At 39.8% G+C, this 25,370-nt stretch overlaps 1 protein-coding gene and 1 pseudogene across 4 annotated transcripts in view; both read left to right on the top strand.

The window, feature by feature from the left end:
- Positions 1-22,165, top strand: part of SYTL4 (synaptotagmin like 4) — an 82,458-nt gene extending 60,293 nt beyond the window's left edge. For 2 of the 3 annotated variants that reach the window (XM_084869598.1, XM_084869600.1), the window contains exons 11-17: positions 920-1,098; positions 1,395-1,497; positions 9,177-9,338; positions 13,553-13,661; positions 17,541-17,640; positions 18,392-18,600; positions 20,567-22,165. In XM_084869598.1, coding sequence (XP_084725724.1) covers positions 920-1,098; positions 1,395-1,497; positions 9,177-9,338; positions 13,553-13,661; positions 17,541-17,640; positions 18,392-18,600; positions 20,567-20,739 — 1,035 coding nt within the window. In that variant the 3' untranslated portion in view covers positions 20,740-22,165. The remainder of the gene's footprint in view (positions 1-919; positions 1,099-1,394; positions 1,498-9,176; positions 9,339-13,552; positions 13,662-17,540; positions 17,641-18,391; positions 18,601-20,566) is intronic. The other variant, XM_084869599.1, reaches the window with a different exon arrangement.
- LOC311615452 (heterogeneous nuclear ribonucleoprotein A1-like 3) lies at positions 6,487-7,331 on the top strand (annotated as a pseudogene). Its single transcript has one exon. The product of its transcript is annotated as a heterogeneous nuclear ribonucleoprotein A1-like 3 (transcript).
- Positions 22,166-25,370: the final 3,205 nt, after the last annotated feature.

Raw genomic sequence — 25,370 nt, 5'->3', positions numbered from 1 at the left:
GTTGCTTACTGCACAGCTAGGTGACTTCCTCAGCCTCTGTCCGAGAGACAGGTAAGAATTAGGGATAGAGACATGCTTCATCACAACTTTTTGAACAGTAACCCTTAACTTCTTTCTTAAAGAGTTACTCAGGCCATAAAGTGATCAAGATCAGATTTCTTATCAGAACCCAACCTAGATCTCACATTCAAGGATAGTGAGTATCATGAGAATGGCCCTGGCAGGATTAATTGGCATTAGGGTATGACTAAGGAGCAATAGTAGTAATCATAATCATGAAGTTAAAAAGAACATTTAAGAATCAAGGCCTAGTTACATCATAAGTATGAAGATTGATGTTTAGGAGGAACAAGAGTCAGGAACCAGAGTGACTAGAGTTTGTTCCTGTTCACACACAGGAAGAGAATAGCAGGCTTGCAGAGTTTATCTCTTGAGATACAAATACAACCTGAGAAGATGTATTTTTACCTCTGGTGGGATTTTGATCCATTTATTTTTTTTCTATAGCCCTTTATAGGAATAAGATAGATAAGGGAAACACACAGATAATTAAGGCACTTTGTTTTAAGTATAACTGTCTCCTTCTAGCGAGTGTTTTAGCATATATAACAAATAACATAAGTGAAGTTATGTCCACCTTACCTGTATAATTTTCCCACCTTCTAAGGCAGGTGAAAATTAACAATAAGTAAAAAGAAGGGAAGAGGAGAAACTAAGAACCTATAAAAGCCATGAGTAAGAGTGCTACTAGATGTCTCTTATACTCTAAATACAAGAGTGTTAGTATACTGGCTTGTTATAGGAACTTTGGAAACTTTTGTTTTATTCAGTGACTGTGGTTGTATCATGAGGAAAGATGGGAGCCATGTGGATGCGGGAGTATGCCTTCATCAGATGTTTGTGGGTGCTTTATCTTCAGAGTACAATAGGCAGCATGATGAGCATCTATAGTGAAGCTGGTGATTTCGGGAACATCTCTGTGACTGGCAAGATTGCCTTTTCCCTGAAGTATGAACAGAAAACACAGACTTTGGTCATTCATGTGAAGGAGTGCCACCAGCTGGCTTATGCTGATGAAGCTAAGAAGCGCTCTAATCCGTGAGTGTTTCTAGAATCTGACTGATGCTCTGAAATGAGAGCTCAGACCCTGTCATCTATTTTGGAGCTCTTGAACTGAGATTATCCCTTCCTGTATGAATAAAAATGTGTGACTGAGAGTGGGTAGGAGAAATGTGGGAAAGGGACCATGATCAGGAAAATACAAGAATGGCATATCTAAGAGATTTTGATATGACCTTTTAATTTCCTCATGGCATATGTATATGGAGAGCATGGAAGTGAAGAATGGGTTGAGAAAAGATGGTGAATTACTACGTACTCTCCTTGGTTTCCAGATATGTGAAGACTTATCTGCTGCCTGACAAGTCCAGGCAAGGAAAAAGAAAAACCAGCATCAAGAGGGACACCATAAATCCATTATATGATGAGACCTTCAGAGTAAGTATCCAGATCTAGAGGGAAGGGGAACATATTCTGTCTTGTGCACTAAGTAAGCTGTAGCTATTCTGCTACATGGCTGGTTGGCATGGCTTTCAATGGCCATGTGTGTGTCTGGGAATATACTATAGGCATCTGTTCATATCCTGACCTCCAGAGAAGAGAACAAAGGTGATCTGGCTTTCTTGGATTATTGTGAAGTTAAATATTCACATGGCCACAAATCTTCATTTAAGAAGTCATTTGGTGGGTCAAAGATGGCGGCAGAGTAGATAGAAGTTACACTTACCTTCTCTCAGGACCATATCAAAATTACAACTAAACTACAGAACAGTTAATCTGAATACCTAACTGAAGACCAGCTGAACAGAAGTCATAACTTAGGATATACAGAAGATGGCACGTTGAGACTGGTAAGAGGGGCAGAGACATGAAAAGGACTGACCCTGTACTCAGTTGCTGTGGTTTAGAACCTGAAGGAATATTTCTGCTGAAGAGGTGCCCCATAGGAGCAAGGGACCTCAACTACATGCCAGGCTCTCTAGCCTAGAGTACCATAGTTGGAAAAAGGAGCTCACATAATACCTGGCTGTGAAAATCAGCAGGGAATCTACCTACCAAGGTATGATGGGAGACTACTAGAAACCCAGGAACCCTCTTAAAGAACCATAACACAAAATCTCACTTTCGGGCACTCACTTTGGGCACTATGGAAAGGATGATGGCTCAAAGGAGGGAAGAGACTGGTTTCATACAGGGAGAAACTGAGTTGTGCAGCTTTGAGTTGAGGGCCATTTTCCCCCCACATGCACAAGGAGGCACTACAATTCCTGTGTTTGGACAGTCTCCATGATCACACAGCATCAGCCTAGGGAGAGGCATTAGCCCCTCTTTGCCAACTCCCTCAGGGCCCACCCCACTGCAAAGGTCTGCAGGCCTCAAGCAGGTAGCAGCTAGCCTTAGCATGCACTGAGACTTTTGCTGAGTGGCCTTAGACCAAGCATTGGTGCCTACTTTGTATGAAACACTCACCCCTACCAGATAACTCACTGAGAACTTGCCTTATCCAACTCTAGTACTGCCAGAGGCTCTTTTAGAGGCTGAGTCTAATAGGCAGCCAACAGGTGATGATGAGTTTTGGTGACCTGCCCCAGACTCAGTACCTGTGTCAGCCAGCCTTGATGCACAGCTTGGCCCCTTCAGTAAGAACTCAGGCCATGCAAGAGCAGCTACCAACTGTGGATTTTCTTGTGGGGCCAAACAGGTAACCTGGAACCCGCTACAGACTATCTAAATTGACATGCACTGGAGTCCCTATGAAGAGCCCTTAGAACCGACATATAGGTGGCTAGTGTGAGGTCACATCAGAACATGGCACATAGAAAGGGAGGTCTTTGCATGTATCAGAACCTGCAGGTGCAAGGTCCACCTCAGGGGTCAGAAGCTCATATACTGTGGTTGGGGTCAATTCTCACAGTCTGAACCTGCCTGAGGGTCAACTCCACCCACAGCTGGGCCAACATCATTCAAGACTCAAATGCAACAGGAGGGATCACATAACCACACAAGACACACTCCTAAATCACCCAGCTCAAGGTAATCATAAAACTGCACTGCTAAGACGCACAGAACACCTACTATTAATACATAAGACCGCTTTATAAAAACTGGGAGAAATAGCATATCTACCAAATATTTAGAAACAAACATACAGAGGCAGATAAAATTGTAAGATAAAGACACATGTCTCAAAAGAATAGAAGAAATCTCCAGAAAAAGAAATAAATGGAATGAAGGCAAACAATAAAGTGATACAGAGTCCCAAGTAATGGTTCTAAGGTTGCTGAAGGAACTTAGAGGAAGAATGAATGAACTCAGTGAGAATTTCAAGAAAAGAGCTATTAAAAGGGCATAGAAACCATAAAAAAAAACCAGTCAAAATGAGTAATACAATATCTAAAATGAAGACTAAACTATCAGAAATCAATAGCAAATTAGATGAAGAAGAGGATTGAATCAGTGATTTGGAATACAATGCAGCAGAAAATACCCAATCAGCCGGGACCGGTTTGGCTCAATAGATAGAGCGTCGGCTTGGGGACTGAAGGGCCCCGGGTTCGATTCCGGTCAAGGGCATGTACCTTGGTTGCGGGCATATCCCCAGTAGGGGGTGTGCAAGAGGCAGCTGATCGATGACTCTCTCTCATTGATGTTTCTAACTCTCTATCTCTCTCCTTTCCTCTCTGTACAAAAATCAATAAAATTTATTTAAAAAAAGAAAGAAAATACCCAATCAGAGAATTGAAAGGAAAAAAGAATAAAAAATAAAGAAAAAAGATTCAGGGACCTCTGTGAAGACATCAAGTTTAACAACATCCGTATCCCATATCATCTGGGAACTAGAAGGAGAAGAGAGAGAATAAGGGATTGAAAACCTATTTGAATAAATAAAGACTGAAAACTTTCCTACCCTGATGAATGAAAAAGTTACACAGGTCCCAGAAGTACAGAGTCCTAAACAGGATGAACCCAAACAGACCCACACCAATACACATCATAATTAGAATGGCAAAGGTTAAAGACAAAAGAGAAAATCATAAAACCCGCAAGAGAAAGACAGTTAGCTGCAAGATTCCTCAACAGAAACTTTTCAGGCTGGAAGTGACTAGCATGAAATATTCAAAGTGGTAATAAATAAATACCTAGAACCAAGATAATTGTACTGGGCAAGACTGCCATTTAAAACTGAAGGAAAATAAAGAGCTTTCCAGAGAAGAAAAAGCTAAAGGAGTTCATCACCACCAAGCTGGTATTACTACCGTGTTTCCCCGAAAATAAGACATTCTTCAAAAAAAGACCTAGCGCATGGAAAGATAAGACATCCCCTGAAAATAAGACCTAGCGCAACTTTGGGAGAAAAAATTAATATAAGACACTGTCTTATTTTCGGGGAAACAGGGTAGATAGGTTCAAGGGAGTTAAAGAAAAGAAAGTAAAATAAAAAAATAAATATGAATGAAAATATTGTAGCAATAAATCACTTTATATTTAAATGGATTAGATGCGCCAATCAAAAGACATAGGGTAGCTGAATGGATAAGAAAATAAGATCCTTCTGTCTACAAGAGGTCTACTTCAGATCAAAAGACACACAGACTAAAGTAAAGGATGGAAAAAGATATTTCATGCAAATAGAAATGCAAAAAAGGCTGGTATATCAGTGCTTATATCAGACAAAATAGATTTTAAAGGCTATAAAAAAAGACAAAGAAGGCCATTACATAAAAATAGTTGGATCAATCCAACAAGAGGATATAACCCTTGTTAACATTTATGTACCCAACACAGGAGCATGTAAATATATAAAGGAAATATTCATGGGCATAAAGGGAAAGGTCACGAGTAATACAGTTATAGCAGGCTACCTTAACAGCCCGTGACATTAATGGATAGGTCTTCCAGATGGAAAATCAACAAGGAAACAGCAGCCTTGACACATTAGACCAGATGGATTTAATTAATATTTTCAGGTTATTTTACTCCAAAATAGTAGAATATTCATTCTTTTCAAGTGCACATGGAACTTTTTTTGCAAAAAAGATGTTTAAAAAAAAAAGATGTTAAAACATCTCAATAAATTTAAGAAGATTGAAGTCATATCAAGTATCTTCTCCAATCACAATCTTTTGAAACTAGAAATCAATTACAAGAAAAAACAAAAACCACACAAACACATGGAAACTAAATAACATATTACTAAACAATAAATTGATTAACAATAAGATCAAGGAAGAAATCAAAAGATACCTTGAGACAAATAAAAATAAAAACACAACAACCCAAAATTTATGAGACAATGAAAGCAGTCTCAGTAGGGAAATTCATAGTAATACAGGTTTACCTCAAGAAAATCTCAACAGTGCACAAGAGTTCCTTTTTCTCCGCATCCTCGCCGGTACTTGTCATTTGTTGATTTGTTGATGATAGCCATTCTTACAGGTGTGAAGTGCTACCTTGTTGTCATTTGATTTGCACCTCTCAGATGATCAGTGACTTTGAGCATGTTTTCATATGCCTTTTGGCCTTCTGTATGTCCATTTTGGGGAATGTAGACTGGTGCAGCCTCTGTGGAAAACAGTTTGGAGTTTCCTTAAAAAATTAAAAATGGAGCTTCCATTTGACCCAGTGATCCCACTTCTAGGAATATATCCCAAGAGATCAGAAACACCTATCAAAAAGAATATATGCACCTCTATGTTCATAGCAGCACAATTTACAATAGCTAAGATTTGGAAACAGCCTAAGTGCCCATCAGCAGATGGGGAGATTAAAAACCTATGGTACATCTATACAATGGAATACTATGCAGCTATGAAAAAGAAAAGAACTCTTACCTTTTGCTACAGCATGAATGGACCTAGAGAGCATTATGCTAAGCAAAAGAATCCAATTAGAGAAAGATAAGTATCACATGATTTTACTCATGTGGAATATAATGGCCATCATAAACTAATGGGGGAAAAAAAATAGACCCAGAGACATAGAAACATTGAACAAACTGTCAAACCTCAGAGGGAAGACAGAAGAGGGTGAAGTGGGGAGGATATCAACCAATGAACTCAGATGCATATATACATAACCCAAGGACACAGACAGAGGGTGGTGAAGACTTGGGGTGGGGGTGGGAGAGGGCAATGGGGAGCAAAAGGGACATATGTAATACTTTCAAAATAAAGATTTCTTTTTTTGAAAAAAGAAAAATCTCAAATAAACAATCTAACCTTACACTTAAAGGAACCAGAAAAAGAAAAACAAACAAAGTCCAAGTTGAGTAGGATGAAATAATAATCATAGCAGAAATAAATGAAATAGAGATTAAAATAAACCCCATAGCTTTCTGCCAGTAGACACCAATGAGTAAGCGTCATTAAAGCCCACCCCCTTGTAGTCCTCATGTCTATGTCAAAGTCTCCCCCAAAACCTTAACAGATGCATAAGCTCTTTAACAGAGTTTTGGGCTTTGGAACAACCATTGAGAGTCTGAGAAGTGAAAATGAGCAATGGAGAATGTCACAGACTGTGTGGTGATGAGAGATCCAAACACCAAGCACTCCAGAGGCTTGGAGTCTGTCATTTATACCACTGTGGAGGAGGTGGATGCAGCCATGAAGACAAGGTCACACAAGATGGCTGGAAGAGTTGTGGAACTAAAGAATGCTGTCTCAAGAGAAGATGCTCAATGATCTGATGGCCACTTAACTATGAAAAATATTTTTGTCAGTGGTATTAAAGAAGACATTGAAGAACATCACCTAAGAGATTATTTTGAACAGTATGAGAAAATTGAAGTGATTGAAATCATGACTGACTGAGGCAGTGGCAAGAAGAGAGGTTTGCTTTTGTAACCTTTAATGACCATGACTCTGTAGATAAGACTGTCATTCAGAAATACCATACTGTGAATGGCCATAACTGTGTAAGGAAACCTTATCTAAAGAAGAGATGGCTAGTGCTTCATCCTGTCAAAAAGATCAAGGTGGTTCTGGAAACTTTGGTGATGATTACCGAGGTGGCTTTGATGGGAACGACAATTTTAGTTGTGGAGGAAACTTTAGTGGTCGAAGTGGCTTTGGTGGCAGCATGGTAGTGGTAGCTAGGATGGCTATAGTATATTTGGTAATGATGGAAGAAATTTTGGAGGTGGTTGAAGCTACAGTGATTCTGGCAATTACAACAATCAATCTTCAAAGTTTGGACCCATGAAATGAGGAAACTTGGAGGCAGAAATTCTGGCCCCTATAGTGGTGAAGACCAATCATTTACCAACCAATGAAACCAATGTGTCTATGGTGGGTCTAGCAACAGCAGTTTTTAATTACTGACAGGAAATAAAGCTTAGCCGGGGAGGAGAGTCTGGGAACTGACAGGGAAGCTACAGGTTACAAGAGATTTGTGAACTCAGCCAAGCACAGTAGAGGCAGGACCTAGCCACTACCGAGAAGACATGTCTTAGACAATTACTAATCTGTATGGGCAAAGTAAACCATCAACAAAATGAAAAAGGAACACACTGAATGAGAGAACGTATTTGACAATGATACATATGATAAGGGGTTAATTTCCAAAATATATAAAGAACTTATACTACTCAACACCAAGAAGACAAACAATCCACTTAAAAAGTGTGCAAAGGACCTGCATAGACACTTTTCCAAAGAGGACATACAGATGGCTAATATACATGAAAAGATGCTCCATATCACTAATCATCAAAGGGATGCAAATTGAAACCACATTGAGATAGCACCTCATGCCTGTCAGAATGGCTCATCAATAAATTAACAAGTGCTGGTGAGGATGTGGAGAAAAGGAACCCCTGGGGAACTGCTGGTAGGAATGCAGACTGGCACAGGCACTGTGGAAAACAGTTTGAAATTTCTTCAAAAAATTAAAAATGGAACTACTTTCTGATCCAGTGAACCCACTTCTGGGAATATATCCAAAGAAACTCGAATTTGTAGCAGGTTAAAGAGCCCTTGAGTGACCTCAGTTTCTCCAGCAGCCCTATTCAAAGAGCCCAAACTGAATGAAGCACTGGTTTAGCCCTACAATCCTACAAGGGAGGCATTACCATAATTCTGTTTTACATATGAAGTAAAAAGTCCAGAGCGGTTCAACCGTGTTTGTAAAGTCACACAGAAAGTGAGAAGTCTGGATACCTGATTCCAAATCCAGTGCTCTTTTAGCCATACCAGAATTGCCTGGAGCAGGAGCAGGAGTTAGTAGGTACTAGTGAGAGAAGACCGTCAAGAATAGGAGCAGGGAGATTAGGTACATTATTCAAGGCGAGTGGGGGAGGGGATACATGGGATTCAATTAGAGTTTTAAAAAAAGAAGAAAGTAAACAAAGAAAATAGAAACAGACTCATAGGTACAGAGAACACAGTGATGGGTACCAGAAAGAAGGGGGAGAGGGATGTTGGGGGAATTGGTTGAAAAAGATGAAGAGATTAAGAAGTATTACTTGGGCCATAGCCGGTTTGAATCAGTGGATAAAGCATCAGTCCATGGACTGAAGGGTCACATGATACATTCTGATTAAGGGCACAAACCTCCTTGCAGGCTCAATCCCCAGTTGGGGCGCATGCAGGAGACAATCAATCAATGTGTCTCTCTCACATAGATGTTTCTCTCTGTTTTATCCCCTCCCTTCCACTATCTCTAAAAAGCAATGGGAAAATGTCCTCGGGTGAGAATTAGCAACAATACAAAGAAATACTAATTGATAATTACAAAATAGTCATGGGGATGTAAGGTACAGCACTAATAATGTTGAATATAATCTGTAATTATAAAGTAAAATTTAAGTAGCATCATTTGGGATCAGCAGTCTCTGGGCAGTTTTTTTTTTTAATGTTCCAGTATTCTCTTACCCACTCAAGGAAAATTAATTTCCAGATTATCCCATGGAATATGGTAGGGTTTTGTTTGTTTGTTTTTTTTGTTTTTGGTCAAATGGAGTAAGTGGAGGCTTTGAGTGAGGAAACTCATAGTGCTTAGGGACTAGAGTGATGTGATGTTTGACACTGTGGACTTTGGGTATGGCTGCTCAGATTTTGAAGTAAGCTTTGCTGAGGAATTATCAGTAATTATCTTGGTCTTCTCCTTGTTTTTCACAGTATGAGATCCCAGAATCTCTCCTGGCCCAGAGGACGTTGCAGTTTTCAGTTTGGCATCATGGTCGTTTTGGTAGAAACACTTTTCTTGGAGAGGCAGATGTCCAGATGGATTCCTGGAAGCTTGATAAGAAACTGGATCATTGCCTTCCTTTGCATGGAAAGGTAGTCTGCTTTTACAACTCAGGCAGCTTGCATCCGAGGTGGAGTTGTCTGCAGTGTCCTCTGCTGGTACTTGTTGGTACCGTCTTTGAATATAGTCTGTTGTATAATTCTAGCGCACTCTGCTGGAGTTTCTGAGTTTGACAGTAATTTCATATTCACTTGTATGGCCAGCAGATAAAGCCATAGTTTTCTTTGAAAAGTCTTTCATATGTGTGCCACACTTTTCCTCCTAAACTTCCAGAGTCTGGGTATATCCTAACATCCTAAATTACACCTTGTTTCCAAGCTAACCTTTTTGGTGTATCCTAATCTGCATTCCTTTCTCAAACTAACTTTTTCACTAAAGAAGTGGGAAGTAAAACAATTAATGGAGTTCCAATTGCTGTGCTCTTGGTAACACAAGCCATGGAAACAGAGATGGCACCTCAAATAAGATTTTATCAGTGTGTATAATAGTGGCTGGGATTTGAGTACAGACCTAGATTTGAATCCTGGTCCTGTTATTTGCCAGGTAGTTATCTAATTTATAAAATAACTTAGGTAAGTCACCTAACTTCTGTGAACCTTAGTTTTTTCATCTGTAAAATGAAGATAAAAATATTCCTCTTTTGCAGGATTATATACAAAGTACCGATTAGTGCCTGGTACATAATAGACATTCAATAGGTTGCTGTCATTCTGGTTAAGATGAAGTTGTTAAAACAGACTTAGGACTTCTTGATCATCAGAACTATTCAATTTCAAGGTCCTTCTGTAGCACTTTTTTTTATACTAGCATTTTAATTGCTAAAAATAAGACATGGCATATAGAATATTTCTGGAAAGATAGGCAAGAAACTAGTAATAGTGGCTGCCTCCAGGAGGAGAGACTGAGGTGGGAGGGCAATTTAGTTTTCTCTATATGCCCTTTTAAAGTGTTTGAACTTTTTACCATGTGTGTGTGTGTGTGTAATACCACTCATTTAAAAATTAAAAATAAAAGAATTTATATGTACATGGTTAAAAATTAAAACAACGTAGACATGTATAAGAAGAAAAGTAGGTTCAATTCCCTAGAAATCACTGTTTATCAACTTCTTGGATAACTTTATAGAAATTTTAGGCTGCCCAAATGTGCACATATGGATTTACATTTTTTCCTTTTTACACAAATGAGCTCATACAAAACTCATTATTTATATATATCTTGATTTTTTATTTAACAATTTATCATATATCATGTGCCTGTATTATAATTTATTTACCATTCCCCCACTGATACACATTTAAATTGTTTGCCTTTTTTTTTTTTTTTGCTGTTAAACCTTTGCTGTAATATATGTGACTATAGGAGAAATTTCTGGTGTTGGAACTGCTGAGTCAAAGGAAATGTACATATAATATTTTGATAGCTACTATAGCTACTGCCCTCCAAAACCACCAGTAAAAAATTAAATTTGTCCCTTTAAATACTGGTAAAAACAGGAAAGAAATTATTACAAAACTATAGCATATTGTTAGACATTTAGAATTTAAGTATTTGGTACACAGTTGTTCTCTCAAGGGCCTACTGTTGATATAATTATATTAGAAATGGTAGTACAAACCATCATGAACTACTGCCAATAAAAATGCTTCACATCAAATTAAAGCTGCATTAAAAAGGAGGTATTTGCTCTTTGCAATTATTTTGAACCAGAACGAAGATATATCAAAACAAACACACCAATTTCCAACTAAGGCTAAATCCAATTCTTAAGAGTCCACTGAAGTTCACAATTTAAATTTTGTAGACATTTTATAAACAATACAAACACCATTTCAATATTACACATCTATTTTAACTTAAAACATTCTACATTTATTGTCTCTAGTTTGTTTGTCTCCCCTCCCCCGCCCCAGTAATATTTTTGCCTCCCAATCAATATTCTCTTCCAAGCATTCACCACCTTTATTATTTTTACATTGAATTTATTGGGGTAACATTGCTTAACAACATTATACAAATTTATTGTGTACAACTTTATAATATGAAATCTGTATACTCTATTGTGTTCTCACCACCTGAAGTCTATCTAGTTTTCCTCCATCACCTTGCATTTGACCCCATTTACTCTCTATGTCCTCCCCGCAACCCCCTTTCCCTCTGATAACCATTATTACCTCCCCTTTCTCTCACCCATACACTAAATTTTGTGCATTCTGGGTATGTGGCACATTTTTCTAAAGTTATAAGGATTATGCCTCCTGGCATTGATGCATTCAATGATAAGGACCTCACTTAGAGGAGCCTTGGTGAACACAGGCAGGTGAAAGGGCATTTCTAGTGTGCATCAGCTCATGCTTAAGATACTAAAGCATAAAGAACAGGACCATGCTGAAAGAGCCAATAGAGTGAAGCAGTTCTCCTACCCACAGCCAAAGATGAAAGGCCACTTGCTATTCATCCAGCATTCATTCATTCACTTTTGCATTCATTCAGTAAATATTTGTGGAGCATGTACTATGTGCCAGGAACTTTGCTAAGTGTTGGGTATACTAGGATGAACAGGCTTGATTCCTGTACTTCTGGCAATTATATTCTAGTGATAGAAATAGTCATTAATCAAAAATAACATAAATAAATTTGAAATAAAAAATTGCTGCATATTCAAGACCTTGTAACAGAGTTCCATCTAGACCTCAATTTTTTTTAATGAGAAGCTGTCTTTAAGAAAATGTTTCTTTGAAGATCATTCAAGTGATACATGCTATTCTCTGTATAGACATATACAGAATAAAATGTGAAAGCCCTCTTTTCTTTCACCATTCCATTCCTTTCCTTAGAAGAAATAAGTGTTAAGCTTGTTTGTATCCTTTGGTGTGTGTGTGTGTGGGGGGGTTCTATGCAGTGTAATAGAGTGGTTAATACCTGAATTTGAATCCTGCCTCTGCTAATTACTGTGTGAACTTGGGCAAATTACTTAACCTCTCTGTTCCCCTGTTCCATAATCTGTAAAATGGGAACAATAGTAACTATTTAATAGGGACTATTTTGAGGATTAAACAAAATGATATACTTATAGTACTTATAACAGTGCCTGGCACAGAGTAAGTACTATTTAAGTGATAATGATAATAATAATTTCTTACATACATATATACATATTTACAAATATGAATATATTTTAATAGTAGAGGCCTAGTGCATGAAAATTCATGCACTGGAGTGGGGGTCCCTCAGCCTTGCCTGCCCCCTCTCACAGTCCGGGAGCCCTCAGGGGTGGGAGGTGACCCGATGATTAGGGGAAGGTGATGCCCCCACCACATCCCTGCTGCTACAACTGTCAGCAGTGCAAGCCTTGGCTGGCCATGATTACCTGAGCCTTGGGCAGCCCTAAGTGACTGGACAGCCACCATCCAAGGCTTCCCTGCACCTCAGGCTGGCCCTGGGTGGCTGGGGGGTTGAGAGGTCTGGGGGACTCTGGAGGCAAGTGTGCTGAGTGGCCAGACCCGCCTCGGGGCAGGCCTGGCCCTGCCACTCGCCTGCTGCCCCAGCAGGGCTGAGGGGACTGGGCACTGCCATCTTGTGGCTGTGAGTGCTGCCATCTTGAGGGTGTGACAGTCAATTAGCATATCCCCTCCTTATTGGCTGTGGGCACCACCATATTTGTGAGGGTGTGATGGTCAATTAGCATATTCCATCTTTATTAGATAGGATAAGTGGGATACTTTTCTGCATCTTGCTTTAGTAACTTAACATATTGGATATCTTTTCATGTCAGTGTATACAGATTCACCACATTCTTTTGATGATTGCATGCCATATGCCATATGAGGACATTAAAAACACTCATTTAACCTTTCCTATATTGATTGATGTGTTGTTGTTTCCACTTTTTTAGCTATTACTAACAATACTCGTAATAGAATCCTTCATCATGGTGTCAGTTCTCTGTGTGACAAGCTTGCTGGAAGACCTGTGAGGGTGTTTTAAATCTAGTAGGTGTATCACCAAGTAGTAAAATAGTGGGCATTGCAGAAGACTTTTTGTTGGTTCTTCTGCATCTACTTCTGAAGAAATTGCCTTAGAAACCTGTGACTGCCATGGCCTAAGGACCCTGGATTATATTCATAAGGAGAAGGAACCTCATGCTGTGAAGCTGTTTGGAGGAATAATTTTATAATCTCCTCAGAAAGAGATCCCAACAACTCCTGAAAATCCCAGCTTGACCTTGGGTTTCCCTGTGTTTCAGATCAGTGCTGAGTCCCTGACTGGCTTGCCATCACACAAAGGCGAGTTGGTGGTTTCATTGAAATACATCCCAGCCTCCAAACTCCCTGTTGGAGGTGACCGGAAAAAGAGTGAGTTTTCTTTGGGGCCTTGGGTTTAGCCCTTATGTTCTGTAAAGGATCTGTATGAGGTAGCTAGCACTGTTGGAGAGACCACATTGAGTTGAGCCCTGGATCATCTTCTAGGGAAAATTCCTTTACTTAACTAAGTAAGTCTTTTCTTCATTTTTTAACCAGAAGGGAATACCTCAGGGTTGGCATTTAATTTTTTAGGTTATTAAACTAACTTGGCCTTGGTCCAGCTGTGGCAAGCTACTAAGAGGGCAGCACAGAACAGAAACCTTGGGGCTTAGAAAGGATGGTTGTAAGATGTATTAAAGAACAAGGGACAGGAAGTTGAAGACAGAGGAAGAGTGAATCAACATACCAGGCACTGTGCTAGTGACTATGGATATGTAGATGAATAAGACATGGTATTTGCAAGGAAGTCATATGCAAAAAGAATATAGATGCGGATTGATAATTCTTTCTGGTTAAATTTGGGAGAGCTTTAAAGAGAAAGTAATGATGAAACTGGACTTAAGACTTTATCAGGCAGAAAAGGAAGAAGATGGGGTGAGAAGGACATTTCCAGAAGTGAAAATAGCATGATCATGGTAAATGTGGGGAGTATGTGAGTGTGAAGGAGTGAAGTCTTTTTTTTCAGTGGGACTAGAATTAAGAATATAAATATGGGAGTGGGGCTGAAATTGTTGCTGGGGCTATAGCCCCACTGAAAAGGGCTTTGAACCTAATAGTAAGGAGTTGAAATTTATCTATTGGCAATAGAAACACAAAGTTCTTTAAAAAGATACCTACATCAAACTCTAACTATAGGATGTGGGGAATCAATGACATATCCAAGGAGTTTGAGCAAAATGACTAGAGAAGAGAGGCAAGGATAGAGCTTTGGAAAAGGTCACCATCACAAAAGTTGAAGAGAGAAAGAAAAGCCAGTGAAATAGGGGGTTATCAGGAGAAAGCAATGCTAGGATAGAGCTTGAAGAAGGGAGTGAGATTTTTTTTTTTTACTATTTTTTTTACTATTTTAAATTTAATAAATCTTTATTGTTCAGATTATTACAATTGTTTCTCTTTTTTCCCCCATAGCTCCCCTCCACCATGTTCCTACCCCACCCTTTGCCCTTACCTCTCCCACAATATCCTTACCCATAGGTGTACGCTTTTTGTCCAGTCTCTTCCTGCACCCCTCATTCCCCTTTTCCCCTGAGAATTATCAGTCCACTCCCTTTTTATGTCCCTGATTCTATTATATTTACCAAATTATTCTGTTCATCAGATTTTTTTGTTCACTTGATTTTTAGATTCACTTGTTGATAGATATGTATTTGTTGTTCATTATTTTTATCTTAATCTTTCCCTCCTCCTCCTCCTCCCCCTCCCCCTCCTCCCCCTCCTCCTCCTCCTCCTCCTCCTCCTCCTCCTCCTCCTCCTCCTCCTCCTCCTCCTCCTCCTCCTCCTCCTCCTCCTTCTTCTTCTTCTTCTTCTTCTTCTTCTTCTTCTTCTTCAAGAATACCTTTCAGCATTTCATATAATTCTGGTTTGGTGGTGATGAACTCATTTAGCTTTTTCTTATCTGTGAAGCTTTTTATCTGACCTTCAATTCTGAATGATAACTTTGCTAGGTAGAGTAATTTTGGTTGTAGGTCCTTGCTATTCATCACTTTGAATATTTTTTGCCACTTCCTTCTGGCCTACATAGGTTCTGTTGAGAAATCAGCTGACAATCATATGGGTGCTCCCTTGTAGGTAACTATTGATAACTGTTTTTTCTCTTTCTGCTTTTAATATTCTCTCTTTGTCTTTTGCTCTTGGCATTTTAATTATGATGTGTCTTGGTGTGTTCCTCTTTGGATTCCTTTTGTTTGGGGTTCTGTGCACTTCCTGGACTTGTAAGTCTCTTTCGCCAGGTGGGGGAAATTTTCAGTCACTATTTCTTCAAATAGGTTTTCAGTATCTTACTTTCTCTCTTCTTCTGGGACCCCCATAATTCTGATGTTGGTACACTTGAAGTTGTCCCAGAGGCTCCTTACACTATCTTCATATTTTTTTTATTCTTTTTGCTTTTTGCTTTTTCTTGAGGAGTGTTTTCTTCATCTTTATATTCCAAATCTTTGACTTGATTCTTGGGATCCTCTAGTCTGCTTTTAGGTCTCTGTATATTTTTTTATTTCAGTCAGTGTATGCTTAATTTCTAGTTGATCCTTTTTCATATTCTCAAGGGTCTCATTGAATTTATCGGCCTTTTCTAGGAAATTCTTGAAAAACCTTATAACCATGGTTTTGAACTCTATATCCAATTGTTTGCTTTCCTTCATTTGTGACCTGCCTTTTTGCCTCCCCATTTTAGCTGCTTCCTTGAATTGATGGAGTGGCTTTGTGTTCTAGGTGTCTTAGCAGGGCCCAGTGGCTCAGCCTCCCCAGTTACCTGAGGTGGACACTCTTGGTGTGCCCCTTTGTGGGCTGTGTGTAAATTTTTGTTGTAGTTAAGTCTAGATTGTTGTTAGTATCACTGGGGAGAGTTGACCTTCAGGCCAATTGGCAGTGAGGATCAGCTGTGTCTCTGCTGGGAGAGCTTCTGTGCTCAGCATGGAGGGGTGGAGTCTCAGGGTGGAGCAGACAGCCTTGGTTTCCCATCAGCCCCACCCTAAGAGGCCCCTGTGTCTCAGTGTCCCGTGGCAATGACTGCAAGCACCTCTGTGAGAAGGTTGCTCTCGAGTTTCACCCGCTGCCAGACAGTCCAATTTCTCCCTGAATGAGTCTGGGTATTCAAAGTTTCACCCGGAATTGGAGTTCAGTGCAGTTGGGAGGTTTTGTTTCCCCCTGAACGAGAAAGCTAGATACGTGCTTGCTGTCCGCCCTCTCCGAGCACCTCAAGTAAGCCAGCTGCGTATTCAGCCGCCCACCCTTTCTGCATGCGCGGGTCTCCTCGCCTCTGTCCTCCACAGCTCCTCTGGGTCTCAGTGTCCTTTTCTCTTTCCTTCTAGTTGTAGATTTTCCACTCAGCCAGCTTTCTGGTGGTTCTAGATGTCTGCTTTGTCTTCTAGTTGCAGTTTTTAAATTGTTGTGCGAGGCAGCAGTCTAGTTGTTTACCTTATGCCGCCATTTTGGTTTCTCTTGGGAGTGGAATTTGTCAACAGTACTGAAATACTACTGGGAGGTCAGACCCAATGAGGATTGAGAAGACATGGCTTATGGAGGTTAAAGCAGAAACCAGATTTCACTAGGAACTGGGCAGAGTGAATGAGGCAAAGAAGTAGAGGTACTGAGTGTGGACTCCTTTTTTTTCAGGATAATTGATGGCAAAAGAAAGGAAAGACATAGATAATAGCCTGAACATGAGACAAGATTAAAAGGCATTTTTCTTTTTTAAATATATTTTTAAAAGGAGAGATGAGATTAGCAGATATTTAGATTAAAGAGAAGGGACTAGTGGGAAAACAGATATTAAAAATGGGAGATGGGGGTTGAGATTGATGATGCCTGATGAATCCTGTGAAGTGGGAGTAGGATCAAGAACATAGTGGAGGAGTCCTCTTTTTTAACCATTCAATTAATGTTAGGCAACTTTATTTCTCTAAGGCTCAATTTTCTCATCTATAACCCTATTTTATACATAATAGGGTTGTTTTAATAATTAAATGCTTAATATAGAATCTGACACATAGCAAGTTTTCTATAAGCATTTATTACTATTGTTTTTCTTAATTGAGCATTTATTGCTTACTGTCAGGAACTCTGCTAGGTACTGAGAATCCAGGCCAGGTGAAGTCCAATTATAGAACTTGCTGCCTTCAGGAGCAAGGGAAGGAAATGCTATGTAGATAAAGCTCAAGAGAAATCTGGAGTTGTAGGGGCTCACTTATTTGCTATGGCTGACATCCCTTACAGGTAAAGGTGGGGAAGGGGGAGAGCTCCAGGTATGGATCAAAGAAGCCAAGAACCTGACGGCTGCCAAATCAGGAGGGACTTCAGACAGCTTTGTCAAGGGGTGAGTCCTTAGACCAGCATTAAATTAACCAGTTTTAGGATAAGAGAGCTAAGGGAGAAGCCCAGTTTAACCTTTCTCTGTGGATATTATACTTTCGTGTTCTACCACCTCCAGCAACCAACATTTTTTCCTGAAATTTACTGCAAAACAACCACATTTGCACTGGTCTAAGCTCAGTTTGGACTGGATTGTAGTGCTGATTGCCAAAGAGGAGGGTGGAGACAGATATGTTTGGCTTTTACTTTGTTACAGACTTATATTCTTAATTAATCCTTAATAATAATAAAAAACATCTGTCCCCTGACAGTTAAGATTTGGGGACTCATTACTTTGTTCCCTACAATATTTAAGCAATGCTAGTTTTCCCCAAATTATAGATCACCCCCTGAATTAAGTTCTCAAGTAAATTATGTTCGGTTATACCTATAGTTACTAACATTGGTTTTATTTAAAGAGAACCTCGCCCAAAAGAAATGTAACCAAATATTTAAAAAACCATTTTTAATTTAATATAATATTTTAAATAGAATAACATATTAATTTTTCTCTCCAGGTTGAAGGAATTGAATCAAATGAATGATCTAGTGGGGGTAGTAGGAACTCTGCTTCAGATTCCAAGGCAGGAATATTTATATTAGGATCTGAGAGTTAGTACATATCCCTGAGCTAGGTCTATGGTAGTGGAAAGGAGAATTTAAATACATATTGCCAAACTTGAGTAGGTTGTTGATTATTCCCCGCCCTCTGCCAGATACCTCCTTCCCATGAGGAACAAGACCAGTAAGCGTAAAACTCCTGTGATGAAGAAGACCCTGAATCCCCACTACAACCATACATTTGTCTACAATGGTGTGAAGCTGGAAGATCTACAACACATGTGTCTGGAACTGACTGTGTGGGACCGGGAGCCCCTCGCCAGCAATGACTTCCTGGGAGGGGTCAGGCTGGGTGTTGGCACAGGTGAGAGCTTCTCCCCTTCCTCAATTTTTTAAAAGCCTTTTATACACTTCGCTCCCAATATAACTAACTTCCTCTCTACAAAGATTCTTTATGACAGGAGTTGTCTTCTTTTCTTTGAGTTAATATTCAACCAATATTTATTGAGTACCTACTATGTGCAAGCCTAGAGGAATACAGTTCATGTACTCTTTCTTATGTATACAGATAAATGTGACCCTGATTGGCAGGAACACCATCCATCATCTTCCCACAAAAAATAAAAAAATAAATAAAAAAATCTGAAAACCTACTTATATCTGTACCTATAATTTCCATCTTCCTTTCTGTCATAATGAAAGAAGGGTCCTTTCTAGCAAAGGCCAATCTCTTTCCAAATGTTTGAATTATATCCTCATCTCTCAATAACCTCACTTCTGGAATCTCCTATCTCTCCTGACTGATCAGTTTCATTCTCTCTGCCTCCCTACTGGAGGTGAAAACAGATATGCTCTGGTATTTCTGACTTTGAAAAACATAAACCTTCCCTTAATCCTACAACTCCCTTTTAACTTATTAAAAATAATTATCTCCACTCCCTCACCTCTTCTTTAGTCTTCAATCCACTGTAAGCTGACATCTGTCCCACCACTCCACTGAGCAATTGCTTCTGTCAAAGTTTTGCTTTACTCTTACTAGAATTTTAAGTGCTATTTAACATAGCTGATCATTTCTCCTTTCTTTAAATACTTAGCTTTTAATGAAGATATTCTACTCCTGATTCTCTTTTAACTCACTGCTCACCTTCTCAATTTTCTTTGTAGTTTCCTCATTCTATACACAAACTCTAAATGTTGGTGTTTCTTAAGGCATAGTCTTAGATCTTTTTCTTTTCTCTATAGTCTCTGCATTCCTGTGGCCTTAAATAGTAATTATATATTAACTCATACAAAGTATTTAACACAAAACATCTAGGATGATGTTTTTACATATATAAGCCAGTTCATGTCAGCTCCCTGCTTAAAACCCTTCAGTGGCTTCCTATTACACTTAGAACAAAGTTCTGAGCATGCCTACAGGCCCCATATGATCTAGACCTTCTCTGTTTCTTTATGACCCATCTCTGTATCTCTTCTGCTTACTCACTATGCTCCAACCACAATGACTTTCTTTCTGCTCTCCAAATATATCAAGCTTATTCCCATTTTATAACCTCAGCAATTAGTGTTCTCCCTGTTTGGAAAGGCTGGCTCCTTCCTATCCTTCAGATCTTGACTCAAATGTCTCCTTTTCATAGAGGCCCCTCAGACCACTCCATCTAAAGGATGCCCTGCTCTACGCACTACAAATCACCTTGTTTACTAACTTCATGACATTTAGCTCATTATCTGAATTACTCTTGTTGATTTACTGGATATTTTCTGACTTTCCTATTCAAATGTAAGCCACCGATAGATAGGACGTTTTCTGCTTTCCTCGCCACTATATTCCCCAGATACTAGAAGAGTACTGGCAAATAGTCGGCACTCAAGAAATGTTTATTGAATGAATGTACAAGAGAATAGTAATGAGGCCACATACAATCCTAATTTCAGGCCTGGAGTTTACAGCTAGAGAAAAAAGATATTCACACATAACACCACACAGAACATTTAAGTCAAGTTAGCAATAGCAGAAGGGCAATAGCTCTAGCATGAGGTCAGTTCTCAGACATCAGAGCTCCACACCAGCCTCAGAATAAGAGGTCTCTAACTATTGGTGTCCCAGTTGGAGTACTATTTCACTAATCAGAAGCCTCTTGACAGAGTCTCGGGAATAGCTGTGCAGAATCATCAGGGAATACTTCCTAGAGAAGACTGCTGTCCCTATTAGTTCATCTTCATAGCACAGTCTTTTATTGGGTGGCTGGCTATACTTGTTGTAAACCCATCTTTTCTGGTGAGCTAAGGGGCGGGGTTCCTGTTCACCTTCCTCTGGTATTTCTTTTCAGGGATCAGTAATGGGGAAGTGGTGGACTGGATGGACTCGACTGGGGAAGAAGTGAGCTTGTGGCAGAAGATGCGACAGTACCCAGGATCTTGGGCAGAAGGGACTCTGCAACTTCGTTCCTCGATGGCCCAGAAGCTGGTTTGTGAGTTGGCCAGAGAAAGTCAGAGGAAGTGAAGAAACCAAGAGTAAAGATTTATAATTTAATATGTGTATTATGTCTATGTGTGTACAAATATGTATTTCTATAAAGCTCACTATGCTAGAGTGTTGCAGACTTGCTCCTCTTTTGAAAACAGGTTCAAGAATAAGGGTCTCTTCAAAATGGTTTTATTTGTACATAAGCTACTACACTTGCAAAGTCCATTCTTTTATATCTTTCTGAGTTTTAATTAACTTCTAAAATATTTTAAAATAACTTTTTTATCCTGTCTTATTGTTCTTGTTCCTACTTCCCTAGGAAGCCCTGGCTGCCTCTGGCATTAGTAACAATATATGTTTAAATGTGTTCCTGGTCTGAGGCCAAGGATCTGGGAAGCAGGGTTGGGTTACTAAAGACAGGAGAAGATGGTAGAAAGGTGAGTAGGTCCTCTCCTTCCTCTCTAATTTATGCTTTTAATGCCTTTTCTACCTTGACAAATTTCTAGAACTTTGCTTTTAACTCCTCTTGTTTTTAAGCAGTTTCCACCTTTCTTGAGTCTAATGGTTTTTGTAAAATGGTAAGAAAATTTATTCAATTCCTTCTGGTTCTAGACACCTTCACTATACCTTATAATGGGGCTGCTTTTAAAAGAGCACTTTAATTAAATAATAGCCTTTAGACCAAGTCATGGGTATGCACAGCAAATAGTTCTTGGTGGCTCCAGAGGACCAGAGTGACTGAGGCTGAAGTGTCTTCCAGCCTGTGTTGAATTCTTTGCATTTAAACTGTTACAGTAGTTGTTGGAGAGCTCATTTCTCTAATGAAAGGCAATTATACTAACTCATTTCTCTAATGAAAGGCAATTATAAAATCTTCATTTTCAACATGTACCACATCTTTCTTAGTGTTTGTGTTCACAATGTATTACCACACAGAATATGATCTACATACCATTTTGTCCACCAGAATAGCAAAGTACTGTGTAAACTGGTCCAGTGTTTCTCCGGTTGGGCACTGTTAGTGCTTGGAGATAATGTATTCTGATTTCTTTCTTGAAATGGTTTCAGATCTTATTTTTTCTATTGTTTCCTAATCTTGACCTAGATGTAACATGAGAGTGATATTTTGACACCTTTCTAAGAAGGATTTTAATGAGCAAAGGTTCATTTTCTAAAACTTACTGTTCCAAACTGACCTTTTTATTCTTCCAAGTGCCTCTATATAGTCATTTTGTGAAAGAAGTCTTACCGGAGAAGAAATACCTGTCAGTCTTGTCATGTGCTCACTCACTGACTCTCCTATATATGTGAACTGAATGGAGGAGTGTTTTTAAAAGGGTTACTCGGTGTGGATTGATATTATAATGGAAGGCAAACTTGAGATACTGTGCTGTAACTTGCTCCTTTGTTCTCCACCCCCAGAAATGTACTTGTTCTTTAATAAAGTGTTCTCACTTGTTAAGTGTTTGCATTTGTTGGTTCTTTAGATGCTTTTGTCTCTGATGCCCTGACTTCCTGTTGTTGCTTTTCATGTGGCTTGAAGGATAAGGAACAAAGTGACAAACGCCCTTCCCTAACTGTTGTATACAGATTCAAATAAAATTTTCCTTTCCCCACATTGCTTCCGGATGCCTCCATTGAGCTCTGACCCATTGTATGTAGGGAAAGAACTGAGAAGCCATCTTAAAAGTGGCACCACTTTTCTTTCTCTCAAGTACCAAAAGAACTTCTCCTTTAGCTTTGTGCCCCCCCCCCCAACCACATGCTGGAGGGGTGTACACAGGGGAGATGTTTCAAGCTGTGTTTCTTTCTAAATCCTTCAACTTCTCTAGGAGGTATAGAGCCTTTTCCTTCACTCCTACTACCATTATTTTGTTTTGAGAGATAAATAACACATAGACTAAGTAACCCATCTGAGTAATAAGGCTCTGGGGTTTCTAGGTAAGTCTAAGTGACTTTTGACCTCTTGTGTAAAAAGGGCATCCATAATAATATTGTAAAAGCGTAATATGCAAATCAACCAAACAGCAGAAGGACCATCCAGACAACCTTCTGGACGACCTTCTGGACAAACATTCTATGGCACCCACTGGTGCCAGGCCAGCCAAGGCAGGTGTGATGTGATTGGTTAGGGGCCCTTTCATCGCCCCATGATCACCCTACAGAGGGAGGTCCAGGCCACTAGCTGGCTGGGTGATTGATCAATTGGGGGGCTCCACGATCACCCCAAAGAGGGAGGCCCAGACTACTGACCGGCAGGCTGCAGCAGGTGGACAGGGCCTACCTCTTTGGTGTGATCGATCATGGGGCTCCCGGACTGTGAGAGGGCACAGGCCAGGCTGAGAGACCCTCCCCCCACAAATGCATGATTTTGTGCACCAGGCCTCTGGTTAGTATATGTTTAATAACCTCTGTGTACAAGGCTTTATGGTAGGTATATTACATATTATTGCTTCAATTTCTCCAAGAACCTTATGAAGTAAAAAAATTTACCTTTTTACAGAGGAAAGTCAAGGCAAGAGTTAGGATTTGAATCAAGATCTGACTCTATAGTACCATGCTGCTTCCTGCAAGGATGATATGTGTGTTATGGATAAAGATTTCAAGGAAGGAATGCTTCCTCTCTTCTAAAATATAAAATAAGTTTAAAGAAATAAGTTTATTTTACAAAATAGGACACTCAGAATGCTTTGGAAGTTACCTAGCCAGCTGAATAACTGAATAGTTAGGAGGAGAGTGGCAGAGAAGGGAACAGAGAACAGAAGCAGAGGTATGGACAGGGTCAGGGTAGAGCTAGCCCCTTTGGGTCTGGAAATGGGCCTAATTCTGCTCTCTCCTTCCCCTACTTAAGGAGCTGAGATTTTGTCAATTATAATTTAAAGGAGGTTACAGTGAAACTGCCTAAAGAAAGCAAGACAGACTTGCCTTAACTATTGTAAAACAAAACAAAAGCTTTTCAATTTTTTAAAGCATTTATATGTGAGAGTCAGGCCCAGATGGGAACTCTGTTCAGGAGGCAGTATGTTATCATTGGGCCTTTGACTGCTTGTATGCCCTGTCTTGCCACTTGGCATGTTAATGGTAAAGATAAGGAAGGGCATTCATTCAATTTCCTTTAGAACCATAGACTCTCTATGACCAGAGACTTCTGACATTAATTCATTGTGTTTTGCCTTTTGCCCAAAACTTGCCTCCTGCCATTCACAACTCCTTATACTTCCCTCAGGGAAGAGGAAGAAAGGGACCTTTTTGGTCCAAGTTTGATAATTTCTTCCATGTCTTATTGTACTCAGCAACTGCCTAACTTTTAATTTTGCATTTTTAAAAGGAGATTTCCACTAAATCTCCCACCCCCAATAGAAACAGTATTTATATGACTTACCACTGCCCCCACATGTTCTGGACTCATGACTTATGTCCCATTGCTCTGCTTTGGGGAAAGAATTTTCACAACTTAAGAGCCTCTCCTCCTGGGTCCACTCTGAAGTCTTGTGTGTGAGCAAGATTATATATAGAAGGTGAAATATTTATCCTTGCTTAGAGTTGTCAGCTATCTTTAAATGAAAAGTAGAAAAAGAGGTAGAGGCAATGTCTACACTAATAAAAGAGAAACATGCAAATTGACCATCAGTCCACTACACCCTCCAGCCAATCAGAGTGAGTATGCAAATTAACCCAACAACGATGGTGGTTAATTTGCATATGCAGGTACAGAGTGAAGACTGAAGACAGTGTAGAAGGAAGAGGGAAGGAAAGTGGAAAAGGGGCAGCGGCAGCAGTGGGAGGGAAAGTGTGGGGTGGCGGGAGGGAAAGCACTGGGCAGTGGTAGCAGCAGCGGTGGCAGGCAGGGAAGCCCACCTTCGCGGGCTTCGCTCACTTCTCTGCTTTGCTCAGGTTGCAGGAAGCCTTATTCTTGCAGGAATCTTCCTGCAACGGGCCTCTAGTAGCATAATATTTAAGAACATTAACTCTGGAGCCAGACAACTGTTATTTAAATCCTGAATCGGCCACTTACTAGCTGTCTGGTCTTAGGCAAGTTGCCTAACTTATCTGTGCTTCAGTTTCCTCATCTGAAAAATGGGAATAATAATAGTGCTTATCTTATAAGTTTCTTGTGAACATTTCAGAGTCAATTAATAGAATGTTTAGAATGGCACCTGGCATATAGTGAATGCTGGACCATAAGCTCTGCCTCTCTACCCAGCCTGCTTCCTTTTCTCCTTTTCTCCTCTAATTTTTCACTGATGACCCCCTGGGTAGAGCTAAATCAGAAAGTGTGCTGGGTCTTAACCATGATATGGGTCCCTTCCATGAGTGTGGAACAGAAGGTCCTCTGCAGCACAGAGAAGAACACTTTTCCTTAAAACACTGACAGACTGTTAAGTGTGCCTGAAGTCAGAGCATGGGTCTGAGTATACCCCACTTCCCAGTAGCACTGCCTTAAATTTACTTTCATGCCTGGCCCCTAAGGCTAGACTTTGTGCTGCTGTAGCTTCCACCTGCTCTATGCTCATCTCTTAAAAGTGATATCTGATGAACTTATTAAATTAGGCTATCTTTTTTGTGCCTTTTCCATTTTTTAGTTTTATTGAGGCTTGCAGTTGTGCTTTCAAGTGTTCCTAGATCATGAGCTTGGAGCTCCTCTGAGGAGGGGACAGTTTTGACCC

The sequence above is a fragment of the Pipistrellus hanaki genome (genome assembly GCF_964339955.1).
Source record: "Pipistrellus hanaki genome assembly, chromosome: X".
Taxonomy (NCBI): Eukaryota; Metazoa; Chordata; class Mammalia; order Chiroptera; family Vespertilionidae; genus Pipistrellus; species Pipistrellus hanaki.
This window is presented reverse-complemented; position numbering and strand designations above follow the sequence as displayed.